Here is an 18893-nt window from a genome sequence, read left to right as displayed (position 1 = left end):
AATACGGATTTTGTGCGGGGATGTGTACAAACAAACACACCCGGACATTCCATTTTTTCTTAATGTCTATTTTTGGATAATACAGTGAATTTAATACTTTATAAATGAGCTACTTCTTGCCATTCAACAATCCCTTTTACATGGAATTTTGAAAGGGGTTAGTCCACCCAAAAATGAAAATTGTCATTTACTCACCTTCATGTTGTTCCAAACCCATAGGCTAATACTTTAGTTAATCTTCAAAACAAAAATGAAAATATTTTTAATTAAACCTGAGAGATGTCTCTCCACTGAAAGTCTATATCCCTAAAAATTTGACTGTTAAAAAAATATTGTAATGTGATGTGGTCCATGGGTTGATCAATGTTTATATGAATAAAACCCTAAATTAAATCTGTTTTGTCATAAAGCAATTATATCTCTTCAAAAGACTTGGATTAAACCACTTGATTCATATGAATTCATTAAATTTACAACATTTTTTATTAACTTTTTGAAGAGTCAGAAATTTGTTGGAATGGACTTTCAATCTCTCAGTCTCAGTTGAAAAAAAAAAAAATCATAATTTGTGTTTAAAAACATGAATGGAAAACCTTAGATTCACATAAGGTTGAGTCAATTTCAGAATTTTCATTTTGGAGTGAAACATCCTTTAAAACTTGCTGTTGACGGTTTGTCATAAAAACAAATTCTGAAATTCCAAGACAGTTGACAGACATGTCAAAAACAAAGCAATTAAATTTTATGCAAGCGTGTACGCACACAAATATGCAAGTTATGAAAGGAGAACTCCGGTCAATTTTAACATTGAGCTCATTTTTTTGTAATGACTGCTGTCAGTACAGAGAACAACAACAAAAATCGGTGTTGCCTACACCGTGTTATCCTCTTTTTAAAATTTGCACCCTGTTGACTTCAATGGGGCAAGTTTTAAACCTGCTTTTAGCCTCTTAACATCCTTGATGTGTCATTACAAGTGCCCAGCCATGTGAGTGATTCTTTCAGAGTGAACACGGTGAATCTGACTGCAGTAGATGTGAAAGATATTAATAAAAGTGATGTTAATTCAGCCAGCGCACATACCTGTTTACATCCTGTTTTTCGGGTGAAGTCCAAAGTAGTCGATTGCCGAGTTCACGCGCGTGATCATAGGTAACTAAACCTATGCGCGAGAACTCGACAATCGACTACTGTGGACTTCGACCGAAAACAGGAAGAAAATACAGGTATGTGCGCTGGCTGAATTAACATCACTTTTATTAATATCTTTCACATCTACTGCAGTCAGATTCACCGTGTTCACTCTGAAGGAATCACTCACATGGCTAGGCACTTGTAATGACACATCAAGGATGTTAAGAGGCTAAAAGCAGGTTTAAAACTTGCCCCATTGAAGTCAACAGGGTGCAAATTTTAAAAAGATGATAAGGTGTAGGTAACACCGATTTTTGTTGTTGTTCTCTGTACTGACAGCACTCCAATTTACAAAAAAATGAGCTCAATGTTAAAATTGACCGGAGTTCTCCTTTAATGACTCCTGTAAAGAGCACTTGCACAATCTGCCCACAGACCTCTCAACTCATTTGTCATTTCTTGCTACCAAACATCTGATGCACCATAAAATAATACTGTCTGTGGAAGGAGGATCAAGCAATGTTTCAGCGTCCACAGGCCAATGAGTCACGTAGAAGGCAAATGAAGATGGTTCTGACATCAATACACGGCACCCCGAGAGAGTGAAGTCCGCTGAACCGCTGATCAATACCACAGTGATAGCATAAACCTTTGGCTCTGAAATCCCATCTCGATCGCCAAAGCTTGCTCCAATCAAGGTAGGCAGGAATCTATTTGTGCTAACATCCTATGCTGCCAATGCCAATGATCTCAAGCACAAGTCTGAAGTGCTGCCTCACTTCAAAGCGTGCCAGATCAACACTTACATTAGTGAATTTTCTTTCTAATGCAACGAAGAATAAAATTGTCAGTGCAAAACACTACACAAAAATGTGCTAGTTTGCTGATTACAGCATATTAAGAGAGTCACTCTCTTATTCAAAACTCATAAGAGGTTACACTTCACAGTGACATCTCAGTTACTATTCACTTAAGAGCCATGTAAAGAAGTGTGTAATGAGAGAGAAAAGATCAATTAACAGAGATCATAATTAGTGAACTGTCCTTAAAACTTAGCAGTTATCTGCAATGCATTTAAGAAAGAACAGAATATTCAGTAGGAAATAAATGTAGGAGGACTTGAATTGAGAGATCAAATTTTCCTTGATCTTTTGACATGCAAGAGGTCAGTGTAGTACAAGCATCCTGTAAGTTACAGAACTCAAAGCTTCCTCAGTCCAAAAACGACTCGCGCCTATTTCTACATCATCGCATCTTTGGCCCTGCCCACTGGTGCGTTACTGAGATGAGAGGAAAGGAAAGAAGAGCGATACAGCATCAGTGGACTAAAAATAACATTACATTATAAAGGATCCTAATACTAAATTAAATGTCTTTTATTTGTTTGTTCAGCACATTTCTTCTTTGGTAAATCAGTCGTAATTTCTGTAACATATGGACATCGTTAAATGAATATAGATTGATACGGTGCATAAAGCTGCTTGTAATTATCATAATTTTGAATTCAAATGTAGTTATTTGGATTTATTGTTCACAATATCATTTTTTGGTGTTGTTTACATTTATGCATTTGGCAGACGCTTTTATCTAAAGTGACTTACATTGCATTTCAAGGTACACATTTACATTCTTATCAGTTGTTTATACTTCAGTGTTATGGTTCTGACTTGAATGCTTTAAACTGAAGAAATAATCATCTGCTCAGAGATGCGATAGCGGTGTCTGATTCGTGAATGAGCTGATCCTTTTCAGTTAACCTCTGAAATCGATTCGCAAATCACACTGACCGATTCATTTGTGAATTAGACCAATCCTATTGCATCTGTTTTCCAGTAAACAACTTACTGATTGTCAGATCGAGTCTCTAGTCAACAATTGACTGAATTCACAAGTCTGACTCAAAATGAGCCAAGAACGGGAGATCCTCTGAGCTTTGCGTGCACACGCGGCTGATGATGGTGCCAAAGTTACTAATGCCGAAATTAGGATTTTTTATTGTAATTGAAAATCTTTAGGTCATGACTGTCAGTTGTTTGTGAACTAAATCTACTGTAAAAGGGCGAGCTGTTTAAGCATGAAATGCTTGAATGTAACGTCCACGTATTACCGTCTGAACGGAAAACCTGTAGGTTTTATGTAAAAACTAAATTAAATACAATTAATAACGCAAATTAATGACCGTGCAGCTTCCCCGCAGCTGTAGCAGTTAAAAATTATATCAAATTAGTATGTTTGCAACTTTGCATAGTTTTCTTCTTAGAATGTTAACATTTTATCCTGTGACATCTGTTTTTATATTGTAGGCTATGTTTATTTGTCAACACATTTATTAGGGTTGTTATCAGTGTATGACAAGTTTTAGTAATAAAATAAAGCGTGTCTGAATAATCTTCCTTATTGGCTAGTGGCTACTTAAATTCATAATGTCAGACTGAGCTGTAACCTATTTAAGATCTATCTGTGTGTCTAGTACATTATACCCCAAATCAATAAATAAATAAATCTGTACTTTCCACTTTACATTAGCTAGCTACCTTAGTTTAAACATGAACTAAGAATGAAATTAAAATAAAAGTTGTATTTTTTAACATTATTAATGCATTGTGAACTAACAAATTATTATAGAATGGATTTTTATTAACTAACATTAAAGATTAATACTGTAAAAAATGTATTGCTCATTGTTAGTTCATGTTGGTTAATACATTAACTAATGTTAACAAATGAGACGTTATTGTAAAGTGTTACCAGTAAAATTGAAAATGAGTACATTGTACTTTTACTGAAGTAATATTGTATTAAGGTATCAGTACTTTTACTTAAGTACTTGATTTGTGTACTTCTACCACCACTGCTTTTAAGTGCATTAAAAATATAAACAATCTGATTGAAAAACTAATAGAAATTCCCTAATAAACCACACATTACTAATCTACAAACATTTGCTAATGACAGCACATTAACACACACAATAGACGGTCACATTTTCTTAAACCATGTAAGGAAATCTATGAGACCATGACCACTTAACAGTCAACAAGTGATATATACTTCAATATGTCTGATATCAACATGCAGTGGCACATATCTTAAGAAGCATATCCAATACAGTTAATAGGAGCTAGACTAAAACGAGATAAATGAGTATTCTGACTAAAACGGCACATTTGCACAAATTAAAATACAACGTTTTTGCAACAACTGAATGATGTAGTAAGTGTCATGCACAGGAACACAATCAGTCACAGTAGACACAATTGAGACTCATGTGACTACCAGATGTAAACAGAGTCTCGTCATCTGAGATTAATCTTAATTCAAGGTGTAAATAGGTCAGATGCAAACAGATGTGCCAGTCTATTAAACATACCATAAAAAAGGTTATACATCTAGCTAATTGAAACTAAATGAAAGTGTACATTTGCTCTTGTGTAAAGACAGGAAATGGGTCAGCGGACGTCTGCTGGAGGGCAGAGCGGCGGAAAGATGGAGGATGGGAGGGGAGATTCAGAACAGCTAACGCTTCAGGGCACGGGCTAACTGCACACACAAAACCCAAAAACCCACAAGCACTTTCAACTACAGCACTAGCATCCCGGGCAAGGGGTGAGACGGCTCCCCGCACCCCACAGTTTAAGTGTCTTGATGTGGCTTTGCAAGAACTGGCGGTTCAGCCCATCATCAGAAACTACACGTGTTCTTTTCTTGGTGCGCCACGTATATAAAAAATAATGTTGTACAAGACATCCTAAGGCTGAATGGCATAGAATGGAATGCAGCTGGAGTGCCAGGGTGTGACAGAAAGTGACTAACAACACAAACAACAGAGGCGCTCAAAAAAAACACATACACACACACCCAGACCCCATGCTGTCTTCTGTCACTGCTGCTCTTTGAGGAGCACAGGTATGATCTAGACCTCTCTCCTACACTTTTGCACATGGAGATCAGTGTACGGAAGTCAGTTGAGGACGAAGCAGATGGTGCACCACCTGGCCCTTACAGTGCTGGGCCCAGCACTATTCCTTCAACCCACTGAGCTGCTGAATGAAGGGAACGCACAAAGACTAACTGCGAGGATGTGTGAATGAAAGCAGGATCTTAAGGCCTAACTCCAAGCCATAAAAAAAAAAAAAAAAGCAAATCCCAGTAAGCGTCGTAGATCCATTCAAGCAGTTTCATCATAAATGGGTCTGTGACATTTAATAGTGTCCACTATAAAGAACAGGAAAAAATATTTATATAGGCTAGGTTATATTGAAAAAAAAACCTCATTAAACACAGATGGCAAGTTCATTGAAATGTACTTTGTTATGTTGGTTTAATATGTTATTGAATTTCAAGTGAACACCTGAGAGTGTCACGTCTTAGCCTAATCATCATTTTCCTTTTTAAACACACTACCCTTCAAAAATGTGGGGTTGGTATGATTTAATGTTTTTAAAAGATTTAGATCAACAATCCAGTAAAACATCATATACTATTAAAATTTATAATAACAGTTTTCTATTTTAATACATTTTTAAATTAAATGTATTCCTGTGATGGCAAAACTGATTTTTCAGCATCATTACTTCAGTGTCATACTTTTTTCAGCAAAAATGCATGTTGGTCACACCACATGACTTTTTTTATTTATGAACATGTAAATTTTCTTCATTATCATTTTTTTTACTCTTTAACCCTCCCCCCGTTAATAAAATAACAGATTAGCATCATGTCATTTAGCCTACCCATTTCCTATTTAAAAGAACTTAACCTTGAGTCTTGATACGCCTGACTGAACAGAACCTCTTTCTAAACCCACAGGCCTGTCAAACCCATGATAAAATAAACCTTGTCTGCATCGAGAAAAACACTACCTCATTAATTTTGGGTGAACGAAGGTTATTCTGGTGACCTGCATCAAAACCAAGCCTAATAACACAGGCGCCGTGCGGTACATGACCCCTTTGACAAACCAAGGTCCTCGCTACTTGTGTTTGGAGCTAAAAATGGCCAAACAACAAACAGAAAGGGCACGGATCTCATTTCAAGGTTTGTGGTCAGAGCACAGAAGCTCATTTTCAGATGTCGTCCCTCAGGACTAGGTGAGGCTGACCAGGTGATGCCAAACATCGCTCCCATGTATGTGGGACACAGACCTCCTCTTCTGTGCCAGAGAGAGTGTTTATGAATGGCCCATCTGAGCATGTGCTGCACTGAAATGTTTCCCCACTACTGCACGTCAGCGCTCTGCTTCTGGGTGACCTATTTCCCTTCTAGCTCAAACACAACATGCGAAAGCACACTCAACGGACTGTATTTAAATGAACGGGAAGATAAAAGCAAAGGATTGATTTCCAGATGCAAGTCTGATATTTCATAAACAAACATCTAATGAGGGTTCTGGACAGACAGCAAAAATAAGGTTGCATCAGAAACTGAATGTCTGTTTCGTCTAAACCAAGACAAAGCATCAGGCGTGTTTTTAAAAACAATCTGCATTTGCTCTGCCGATGGAAAGTGACAGTCAGGAAGTGACGTGAGCGGCCTTTAAAACTCAATTCCTCCATAGGATGGTGTGAAAAGCGAGGAGCTACATATCACCTTGCCTCAGTGAAGGGCAGAGTGCAGGGCTAGTATAAAACAGAGATTAACACTTAATCCCATTCAAAATGTGAGCGACATCTGGGGCGCCATGTGATTTGTAGTGTCAATGCATGGATGTGCAAACAGATCCATGTGTGAGAAGGCAGTAAGGTGCAGCTAATGCACCAGACACAATGGATGTCCAAATCAAAAGCACTCAAAGGGCTATCTGCAGTAATCTTTCCATCCCACGCGCTACTTACCCTCACGAGCAGAGAAATGAGAGCACTTCACGGGCATCCCTTTAGCTCATTAGATCCTACAGCACACAGGGTAATTGGTTTATGACTGCTGTGAAACTGTGCCTCACCATATGGGCATCTTTTTAAACTGCCCAACCACTTTTATCTTGTCCAATTTATTTATCAGATACATTCGTCATGAAACATAGGCTATACAGTACATATTTTCACACTTAGGGGCTGTTTACACGACACCGTTTTCAACTAATGGCAGTTCACTTACAAGATATTAGCGTTTTGGGGGCCTGAAAATATAAACTTTTCAAAACAGGATTTATAGTGCAAGTTTTTTTTTGTTGTTGTTTTTTTAAAGGAAGCATTATCGTCTTAGTATAAACTACAAAATAAAGCAAATTTGTGAGAGAAAAAAAAAAAGTGATTTCATGCACATTCTGTGTTCAGTCTATAGGCGTGTAACATTTCTTTACATAGAAACACCGCCAACTACTGGCCTGGCACGCATAATACAGCATTTTTAGTCGTTTCCACGGATCCGTGTGAACGGGATTGTTTTATCAATGGTGTCGTCTGTACGCAAAGAAATGCATAGGAAGAACTTTTCTGATTTTAGTACATGGTTGTTGTGTAGTGTACCCTTAATTGTATGAATTTAGCAGACGTGTATAACTAGGCTAACTAATAAGAATGACAGTGCATTTACCTTTAACCAAAACCCATGATCTAAAGATGTGTTGGTGGCATGTTGAACCAGCTGAGCTACAGGACAACGCACATACGCACTCACACCAATTAGACAGACTGACACAGTTTTTATAATCCGAGGAGAGACACATAAAACCGGAGCCTTGTTAAGAAGTAACCCAGTTTATCCACTCAGAAGTCGCAGGAAAACATGCTGGGAGTAATTTGGTGGCATTACGAAGGATTTGAGCATTTATCAAGCCATGCATATGGCACACAGTTTCCCGGCTGGACAGATAGATCCTACAACAGCACACAGCAAGTTCAATTTTGTTTCCATTGAACGAAAAGTGGAATAAAAGATATGAGTAAATTATGTGCTACTAGTTGAGATCTATTACTAAATTGTACTATTATTAAATACAATTACAATGCAATTGCTCTGCTGTGATGAATGCGTTTTCAATTTCTGAACCAGAATTAAATCGCTTGTGATGTTTTTTGTTGGGTAAATTAAAGGTGTCTTGGTAGTGTAGTAGTCCAAAAAAAAAAAAAAAAAAAAAAAAACTGAAGCATTGAATCAATTTTGTTTAAAAATATGACTCATACTTGAAAATGTCTCAAAGTCAGTGTGCCATATCCAACATGCAGGAAGCCATTTTGTTGTCATGTGACAAGAATTTGGACCTTTTTATGAGAACATGTTGTATTCAGGTCAAATGGCTTATTTAAAATAAAATCTACAAAACCTCCCCCAAAAAAACCTTCATGTGCATGGCTAAAATTTATATTGATTTAAAAAAAAGTGTTTAAAAAGTTTTTGGAAAATGATCACTAAGCTTTCTTTAGTCATACTGTGCTGTGTGTATTCAATGTGCAGAGAAAATAACTAGTAGCCTACTGATGACTGCAAAAAAATTCGCTTCAAAAATACTATAATAAATCAGCATAGCCACACAAGCACTGCATTTTTAATAACTCGGCGTTTTGAACTATACTTCTAAAAAAAAAAAATCTATTTTCCTCATCTCGGATATTCTTATTAATCATGATTCATAAAAGTCCTGATAAAACATATGGGAGAACCAGGCATGCGAATAGGCTACTTTAATAGGACTGACTAGCCTAGTACAACATGTAGCCTACACAAACAATGCCAAATAAATGCCTGTATAGGCTTCATTAGACTGCGATATCATGATAATCGGAATGTTATTTTATCAACCGGATCAGTTCGTTGACATTTTCTTCAATAATCTGTAATAATAAGTTTCACAAAACAGTTATTTGATCTGATAAATCCAGGCGTCGATCACATAATGACTCCTTACCGACTGAACAAGAAACGAAAAACGCTTCTGGTCGGAATTAAAACGCCTTGTTGCTGTTCGTTAAGCCGTTATTTTCTATTTCTACTATTGTAGTGATTGTTGCACCTGCCATTACGGCGCAACTGCAACACCAAAACACATCAATGAGCATCTTCAATGAAGGACACATAACTTACCCTTAACGCAGAGAGGTCTATTTCATCCAGACTCCGAGCCGGAGAATCGCTCGCCATATTAAAGACGAAAGAAAACCGGAATTACACGGAGAAACAAAGAAATGTTGTTGAATAGATCTCAGACAGCCGTCCACTGATCTCCTACAGCAGCGCGTGCAAATCTAGTCTCGCTGATCGCTCGTGCTTTTGTACAATCCGTCTTTTAACAGTGGATTCCACCGACGCTCTCGCTAGACCTCAGTTAGATTTTACCCCAGCAAACAGAAACATCTCGTGCTCTGAGGACAGCATGTTTTTCAGGAGCTACACATCTTTCAGTCTCTAACACTGTCGCCGAAATCTCAATGCTGCTTGTCTTGAGAGTAGCATCAATCAGATATGTGGGAGTGGTTGAGAGAAGGGGCGGGGTCAGCGTCACTAGCACCGCCCATTTATTGGTTCCACTGTAAAGTTCATCCTGCTGCAAGGAACCCTCAAACATTCCTTTCAAAAGTCACTTCTATGGAACCCCATCATTTCCTTATAATAATTTTTTTTGTGCCCGTTATTCTTATAAAATGGTCACTTTAGAGCCCACTACTTAAATTATTAAAATATTCAAATCAGTGAATGCTTCTGTTATCTTGAGCTTGTGAGGTTTTAAAGAGCACTGAAAGACAATTGTTTACTACGTAAATAAAATGTAAACCTTTATGATCGTGTTGTATATGGTTCATTGCTTTAAAGGAGACTTTTTGGAAACAATTTATTGGTTTGCAGCATTAAAGGATTAGTTCACCCCAAAATTAAAATTTCCTAATAATTTACTCACCCCAATGCCATCCAAGATATCCATGTCTTTCTTTCCTCAGTGGGATAGAAATGATGTTTTTTGCGGAAAACATTTCTGGATTTTTCTTGGACTTCATTGGTTACCATCGTTTTTAAATCCAAATCAATGCAGTTTCAAAAGTCTTTGAAGTGTTTAAACGGGCTGTACGCGATCACAGCTGAAGAAGAGGTTGTTATCTAGCGAAACGATAGGTCATTTTCAAAAAAAATATATAATTTATAGACTTTTTACCTTCAATAGTTCGGATTGAGCTGATCAACAAACGGACAGGGAACTACGTCATCACATTGAAAGGTCACGCAGGCGCCGGCAGAAGTACCGCCCCACTGTTTACAATGCGACCGTACGTAGGAGGATAGTTCAAATAGTATTGTTTGCTATTATATATATAGTAATAGTACTCAGTGAATGTGAATATGAATAGTATATGAATAACATTCTGATGATGTTAGAATAGTAGTTCAAATAGTATTGCCGGCGCCGGCGTGTCCTTTCAACGTGATGACGTAGTTCCCTGTCCGTTTGTTGATCAGCTCAATCCGAACTATTGAAGGTAAAAAGTCTATAAATTATTATTTTATTTTTTAATGACCTATCATTTCACTCGATAACAACCTCTTCTTCAGCTGTGATCGTGTACAGCCCGTTTAAACACTTCAAAGACTTTTGAAACTGCATTGATTTGGACTTAAAAACGATGGTAACCAATGAAGTCCATTGTTAGAGGAAAAATCCAGAAATGTTTTCCTCAAAAAACATAATTTCTCTCCCACTGAGGAAAGAAAGACATGGATATTTTGGATGGCATTGGGGTGAGTAAATTATTAGGAAATTTTCATTTTGGGGTGAACATTTGACTGGGTTAAATGCTGCAGGCCTATACTATACAAATGAATCAAACTTAATCCTTTCTCAGGAACACACTAGTGTCATAGCTCTTGCACTGCCCTAAGAATCTTTTGTGGTTCTTCTTTGGAACTCTTAGCATGTTTACCTGACAGATTTGGCTGAGCACCAAATCTGATATTGCTTCAAGGCAGGGCTGTACGTCAACTTTTTTGCACATAGCACAGTGCTACAGAGGATGAAAGCACAGGCCAAACAGTTGTAGCACAAGTAGAGGGGTGGGCGATATGGCAAAAATATCATATCACGATTGTTTTCAGGAAAATCACAATTCATGATTTTATCACAATTCTTTTTCATGTTGGTTTTACTATTTTGCAAGTGACTGAGCAAGACAGCCAAACTAATTTTCCTATTTTAAAAACAAAGCCTTACAAAGTTGCAAAATATAGGCTATAATAAAAAAGAATGGCAGATATTTAGATAAAAAATCTTTGTCATTATATTTTATCTTTGTAATTAAAAATAAGAACAAAGATACACAGCATAATATACAAATGAAATAAACATTGCTTTATTTTATTTTTTCAGCTACAGGAGATGTATTTAACAGTATAGCATTCAAGAAAGAAATGTAATGAACAATTATAAAAATAAAACGCTATATACACTTCACTGTATAAATTATACATTGATTCTCATTAAAGCTAAAGTTCTTCAGTCAAGAGTAGTGAGTGATTTTCTCTTTTGTTGTTTTATTGACATTAAAGGGATAAGTTCACCTAAAAATGAAAATGATGTCATCATTTACTCACTCTCAAGTTGGTTTAAATCTGATGTTTATGTTGAACATAAAAGTTTTTGAAGAATGCGGGTAACAAAACTGGTCCAATGACTTCTAATTTTTTTTTTTTTTTTTTCGTACTATGGAAGTCATTGGGACCAGCAACTGTTAATACCCACATTCTTCAAAATCTTCTTTTGAGTTAAGCACAAGAAAGAAATTAATACAGACTTGGAACAACATGAGAGTGAGTAAATCATGACAAATTATGAACTATCCCTTTAAGGACAAGCGACAGCATGTTTAGGTGCTGTCACTTTAAAGACCAGCACGCATCTACTAGAAACAGACATCAGTTAACTCGAATCCAATTTTCTTTCAACTGTTTTCGTTCACTTTAAACATAACCAACTGTGTTTATGTAAACCTCGTGTGTATTTGGCAAAAGATAAAGTCCAGTTTGGCGCTGTTTGACAGTGAGCGCGCGCTTCGGGCGTACGTATACGCGCTCAGAAAAAGTGCATCTTGTCAGAACAGAACGCTAATGAAATGTTTACCCGGCAAAGCTTTAAAGCACGAGCAAATAATGAACTTTTGTGAATGCGAATAAGTGCAGTGTCCTGTGAGTGTAACTCTACCGCTGAATTACACATGTGATGTGAATGTACGTCGAGTTTTACAGTATTGGGACTGAGGCGCCAGAACTGCAGCTGTTAGAATGTGCGCTGTGGCACGATACTACCATATTTCTTAAAAAGCAGATCGTGAAGACATTAAATCATCCACGATCAAAAATCGTGATATCATAAAACTACTTTTATCATGTATGAAAACAAACACACAAGTAGCGGAGTTTACAAAACGGTATCGCACGCGTGCTACAGTGGTACATTTATTCATCGCACAGACCAATCTTTTCGTAGCACGTGTCGCACTGTACAGCCCTGCTTCAAGGCACATCCAGTTTATCACAACGACAGTTTCCAAGCCATGTAAGGTATGAATGAGATATAATAAGCAGTCTTAACGATGATAACCTCTTTTGATGTTTGGAACTGTGGTGTTATGTTATACAACTCTTTATTTTCCAGCATAAACATGTAAAAAAAACATTTCATTTTCTTTCGAACTCGAAGTAGTGTAACAATAAACCAATTCCGTTAAACCCTCCCCATATATGTGTCTGATCCTAAGTTTTATATAAATTATACAGTATATGCTTTTCTCATATAATGTATTAAAAAAAATTGGGTCTGCAAGTAATAGCCTAGTAAAGCATTACACTCCTAATAATACAGGTCGATTTCTCTCATTTTAATCTATTTTTGTTTCTATTTAATGGAATACTTAATAAGCTCATCCCACTACCCTCATTTTCATATGAAATACTGCAGTCTGACACAACCACCCTGTAATTCAGCCGAACGTTTGTGTTTCCTTGGAAACATGATATAGCCCATATAATTGTTTAATCACTTCTCAGGAACACAACCTCCTTCCTCAACAGTGCACGTTTGTTTTTGTTTTTTTCGTAGTTACTTTCCTCTTTTATTGTAGTAACATGTCTATCAAGAGACAAATCACGTTTATTTTTTGGCTGAAATTCGAGTAGAGGGTCTGTCATTCAGATAAATCAGTTTCACTATACTGCTGACGAACAGTGTGTTTAGACTTGTTGCTACAGCATGACTGGCTTCATGCAAGATGTTGCTTAACACCATAAACTGATAAAAACAAATGATTTTATCAATGAGTAGCGGTTATTATTGGTGTACTGGTCTTTGGTGATTAAACACAACATTTGTGAGTTAAGTTAACATATCTTGTATTACTTGAGAAGATCACATAAAATACAGAGCACTCTGCTCCACTGATGCTTGTTTGAAGAGGCAGATCCTGAATTCAGCTCCTCTGGAGTTTTTCTAATAAATCTGTATTAAAATTCCATGGATTCCTTTTGTTATTACCTATTCAAAACAGCTGCTCGGCAACAACTGGACATGCAAGGCTCTTCAAGTGGGTGTTTCAAGGTTAAAGGTCACTGTTTGCTTTAAATGTCAGTAGTGCTAGCCAGATGAGAGTCCCTCACTGTGTTTTGATCATTTTCGTAATGCCAAAATCTGTTTCTGAGTCTTCAAATCATTTATACTTTTTGAGTCCCCTCTTTTTGTATTTATCTCTTTTTAATGCCTTCAGTTTAGAGTTAAACAGAGCACCAAATTACATATTTAGCCATTTGTATAGGTGCTTTAATCCAAATTGTCTCACAAAGAGCAATACTACAACAAAAGCAATTCATTTGTTTGCAGGTCCACCATACTTGGGCCAAATAGCCAATGAGAGCAACTAGGGTTGATTCCCCGGGCCATCGCCCCCTAATGGCTGCATGCTGTAGGTGACATAAAAGGGCAGATTTTAGACATGTCAAACTCTCTTTGCTATGTTAACCCTAATGAGTCATGTAAATTGCCTTCCTGGGCAATGTGTTTTGTCTAAAAACTTTTATCTGAATTTGAATCTGAAGGAAGTGTAAAAGCTAGAATATCTTGGGGGTTAAAGTGTGACATCCGTGCAGGAAGTGTGTTTGCCCCATAGGTGCTTCTTCAGTAATTAACTTTCCATGTTTACCAGAATCAACAGACCAGTTTGACTTTTGCTATTTTGCTATCATGTTCAAAGGCTGTTACAGAATAAAAATAACTTAGGAGTCTGCTAAATAGGAATCAAGTGTAAATAAAAGAGCATTTGGTCAGTCAACGGACAACAATAAAGCCTTTCAGCTCTACGTGACGGAGTGAAAGAGCTTTGTACGACCAAATGTGCATAATCCTTTAGCCAGCAATACATAAAAATAAAAAAACATACAATGTGTGCACTGATGACACAGAAGAGTGATTTGTGCTGGTCTGAGAAGAAAGAGATTCCATATAAAAGAGTCTGAAGCATGAGTCTTTTCAACGCATCAGCTCAACTCAAAGCTTGATTCAGTGCAGTGTTGCCATGTCCACTTATTATACAAAACAAGCGACTTTGGCCTTGTTTTGTTCATGAAGTCACAGGTTGCTACTTTTTGGGCTCATTTACATTGTAGTCACGCATTTGTGCACAAATGCGTGACCAATGATATATATATAATTAAAACATTTTATTAAACATTTTATTAAATAAAAATAGGCCTGTTTTCTATTTTTTACATAAATATATATCACAGGCCTATTTTGTATTTAATAAAGAGAGAGAGAGAGAGAGAGAGAGAGAGAGAGAGAGAGAGAGAGAGAGAGAGAGAGAGAGCCAATTAGCTCGATTCAAAATGCTTGTAATGTTTTTAATTCCAGTACCAGTGGATTTCCGCGGAAATTCGAGCATGTCTATGCATCATTACGTCACATATGTATAGGCTACTACACATAAGTTGTGTTCGACATCGGCTGCGGGTGGATGCACCCGATCGGCGAGAGTAGCCGCGTGCAGGGTGGGGAGGAGCTGCAAACGGAGACGTGAAGTCGGACACTTTCTGGTTCCCGTAGTGACCGCTCGCGTGCTGTTTGCATACTTTACCACAGCTCAAGTGAAATAAATGCAATATTTACCAAATAATACACAGATGTTTCAGAGACATTTTCATTCAATAGGCTACTTTATGCTTCATACATCATGTTTGAACAAGAATAAAGTTCAACATAAGCTACTGTCAATGAAGTGGAGTCTACGTTTTCTAATCAGTTTTAATTTGATAAACATGACACAATATAACATCGCAACTACATGAAAAGAGTGTTTACTGTTATAAAAAAAACTGATTTGTGAGCTTTAGAGGAACTAAAGGTGTTCGGTTCGAATAAACCATAGGAATAAACACGAAACACACGTGATCGTTGTCATGCTGTGAATCCGGCCAATCGTGGAACAGCTGTGTCGTCATCAGAGCTCGTGCAGCCCAGTGCAGCCGCTCTTGAGGAGCTGCTAGGTGTGTTCGACATCGGCTGCGGCTGGATGCAACCGATCGGCGAGATTAGCCGCGTGCAGGCGGGGAGGAGCTGCAAACGGGGAGGAGCTGCAAACGTAGACGTGAAGTCGGACACTTTCTGGTTCCCGTGGTGACCGCTCATGTGGTGTTTGCATACTTTACCACAGCTGAAGTGAAATAAATGCAATATTTGCCAAATAATACACAGATGTTTCAGAGACATTTTCATTCAATACTTTATGTAGGCGACTGCTTCATACAGCGTCTGTTTGATCAAGAATAAAGTTCAACCAACCGGTAAGCTACTATCAATGAAGTGGAGTCTACGTTTTTTAAGCAGTTTTAATTTGATAAACATGACACAATATAACATGACAACGACATGGAAAGAGTGTTCACTGTTATAATAAACTGATTTGAGAGCTTTTTAGAGGAACTAAAGGTGTTTGAATAAACACGAAACACACGTGATCGTTGTCATGCGGTGAATCCGGCCAATCGTGGAACAGCTGTGTCGTCATCAGCCCACGTGCAGCCCAGTGCAGCCGCTCTTGAGAAGCTGCGCTGGCTGAGTTCTCCTGCTCTCGAATCGCTCTCGCGGTACTTTGATGGCATACGTCACAGTCACGTGGCGTCGGCTCTGTATCAAGTCGGACAAAATTTCTAACCGGCATGCACTGCTTCAAGTCAGCCGCCGATCGGTCTGCGCAGAGCTACATGAAGTCGAACAAGCCTATAAAGAAGGTGTCTTTATAGGCTTGTTCAGAACAAAAGTGGATGCTATTACTTGTTCAGACGACATTTTCCGCTGAAAATTCTTATGTTGGTCATACTTCCAAAAAGTAGAATCTGTGATTGCGAATGACAGTATCCACACCGGCGCGGTGACTGACAGCCACATTCTCCTCAAAACATTGGATTCATCTGCACTTGATAATTCCGCGAATAACTGCAATTGCAGATTTCGAACAGAGATGGCGACAAAGAGGAAAACCTGCGGACTGCAGCTTTAAAAATACATAAAAATTTCCTAAGTATGCTACCCGAGGCTTGTGTTATTTAGTAACCGTGCTTAATTCAGACCGATTTGCTTGTTTGCTTAGCAAGATCTGGCAACTATTATTGAAGGGCACCTTAGCATAGTTTCTCACATATTAATTTTAATTTGTGACTAGTCCAAGCATAAGCAAGAGCTTTTATTATGTATTTATTTACAAAATGTGTCCCTTTACACCTTCAAACAATGGACTAATCACAAGCTCAATCACTTTCCTTGGCAGAGCTGGATGATGAAATAATAAAATAGCGGAGAGATTTGCCATATTCCCTTCTTTCTGTCTCACACATTGTGTGGTGCTCATGTAGAGCCATTACAACCATTAAGAGTTACACAAATTTCTAGCTGCAATGGCACACTGCAGTCATGTGCAGTTGTGTATTCAGCAGCGTCAGTATGCAGCACTTAGCTCTTGGCAGTGGGCCCTCAGGGACACATCTATAGGTGATATCTACCGTAGGCAGCATGTACAGCCCTGGAATCTGCTAAAGTCTTGATCTGTCCTTTCAGACTTGACAATTAAAAATCCAGCTGGTTTAGACTCGACTCTAAGGATCGATTCCTGTCCATGAAGAGCCTGTTCAGATGAGATAGTTGCTATAAAAAAAACTTACATTAGCAGTTCTGTGGGGAGAGTGTATCTCTGCTTGTGGATAATGGCTGTACTTAAAACAATGTCGAGTATTTACAGAAGGCCTACACTGGCTGAATCTAAAAAAAAAAGACCCCTAAACCCTTATTTACTATTCCCTACGTTAGTCCACTAATACTGTTCACTTGAAGGAGTGAATGAAAAGGAGTTAGCAAACTCGGACAGCCGTTGAGCGTACATCGTTTGTACACTTGTTATTGCAGTGCAATGTGGGATTGAATAAGTGCACTCGATAACGCCCACTATGGTTTCGGACACCACTACTAATGGCTGTCTCCTCAAATAACGCCCTATTTGAGGGTATAGGAGGCGATTTCAGATTCAGCCAGTGGTGGGCCGTCAGGGCCAGCAAAACCTTCTCTGCTGGCCTAAACACTATCAGAATCACTGACTTGCGCTTTACTATATTTTTTCCATGAATGAGTATTAAATTATTCCCAATAGTCCATTCTCTTAATTTCATAGCTTTTCTCTTGGTTGCGCTGCTTCCAGTAGTGTTTGTTTATGTTAGAGCTTTTATCCAATCATATTTCAGCCCTCATGTGTTGCCAGGGTCAAAGAAATCTGCCTTGAGGTCTTCAGAATCAATACTGCAGACGCCTGTAGCTTAAAATAAATGGCAATGAAACTGTTGCTTTAACCAATCAGATAATCAGTCAGATTTAATCAGCCAATCAGATTTCGATTTGACTGCACCAGGGCCATCTAGCAGGCGAACAATAACGTTGGCATTTTCATGTCCTTTGGATGGTCAGAGCGCGTAGCTACTATTACTAGTAGTCAGAGCTAGCAACCCGCATCTGTTACGAACTGCATAAACTAAAATTCCTATAGATTTATTCCTTTTTTCAACCCACAAATAAATGTTTCTCTTCATCCTTGACCCCCAGCAGTTTCAAACCTACCGGCAAAACAAGTAATAAAAACTCAGTGAGTGTTTTAGCGCAATTTTCTCACCTCATGGGATCACAACACTAAGAGATAGTAAATCTTTTCCTGGATTTTTTTTGTGCGTTCCCGAGATTAGACCTTCCTTAACATAATACCGAAAACCCGAAGTCTCTAGGTGGTCTGGTTGAGGAGTAGATAGAAGTGCAAGATTGGTGCGCACAGACGCACAGAACAGAAATCATGAGTTAACAATCGCAATTTGTCCGGTGGAAAATTGTGCTAAAAAACAATATGTACAATATGTACGAATTTTTTATCAAAATATCCAAAAACCAATTGAGATATTTCTTTCAATTGTATACTTCCATTATCCTAAATGTTTCCAAGACTTTGTAAATTCAGAGAAATTCACAATTTTAAAAAGTGCCCGTCCCTGTTAACTTGTCGCCTGTCAATGACGTAATATCCGCGTTATCCCTGGTTTCCGCTTGTACTGCCATTGTAACCATGGCGACAGACGTGGACAACTGCGTAGTGCGTAACGTCTAGTGGCACGCTGTTGTTGTTTCGTTCAAACATTATGGACCATGACAGGCAGACTTTGGGACAAAAGGAGAACTAAAACAAGGATCAATATCAGCGTGGAGTTTTCGAGATGCTGAGAGCTCCACGTCCGCGACTAACTTCGACTTGACAGAGCTTCACGAG

The 18893-nt window shown here is 38.1% G+C and overlaps 1 protein-coding gene across 7 annotated transcripts in view; it reads right to left on the bottom strand.

The window, feature by feature from the left end:
* The window catches only part of tnika (TRAF2 and NCK interacting kinase a), an 88145-nt gene extending 78630 nt beyond the window's left edge, over positions 1–9515 (bottom strand). For 6 of the 7 annotated variants that reach the window (XM_079875845.1, XM_079875846.1, XM_079875849.1 and 3 more), the window contains exon 1: positions 9157–9513. In XM_079875845.1, coding sequence (XP_079731971.1) covers positions 9157–9213 — 57 coding nt within the window. In that variant the 5' untranslated portion in view covers positions 9214–9513. Of the gene's footprint in view, positions 1–9156 lie in introns of all 7 variants that reach the window. The other variant, XM_079875848.1, reaches the window with a different exon arrangement.
* Positions 9516–18893: the final 9378 nt, after the last annotated feature.

The sequence above is a fragment of the Squalius cephalus genome, assembly GCF_949319135.1.
Source record: "Squalius cephalus genome assembly, chromosome: 7".
NCBI classification, from domain to species: Eukaryota; Metazoa; Chordata; class Actinopteri; order Cypriniformes; family Leuciscidae; genus Squalius; species Squalius cephalus.
The sequence above is the reverse complement of the archived record's forward strand: the minus strand, read 5'-3'. Positions and strand labels throughout refer to the sequence as shown.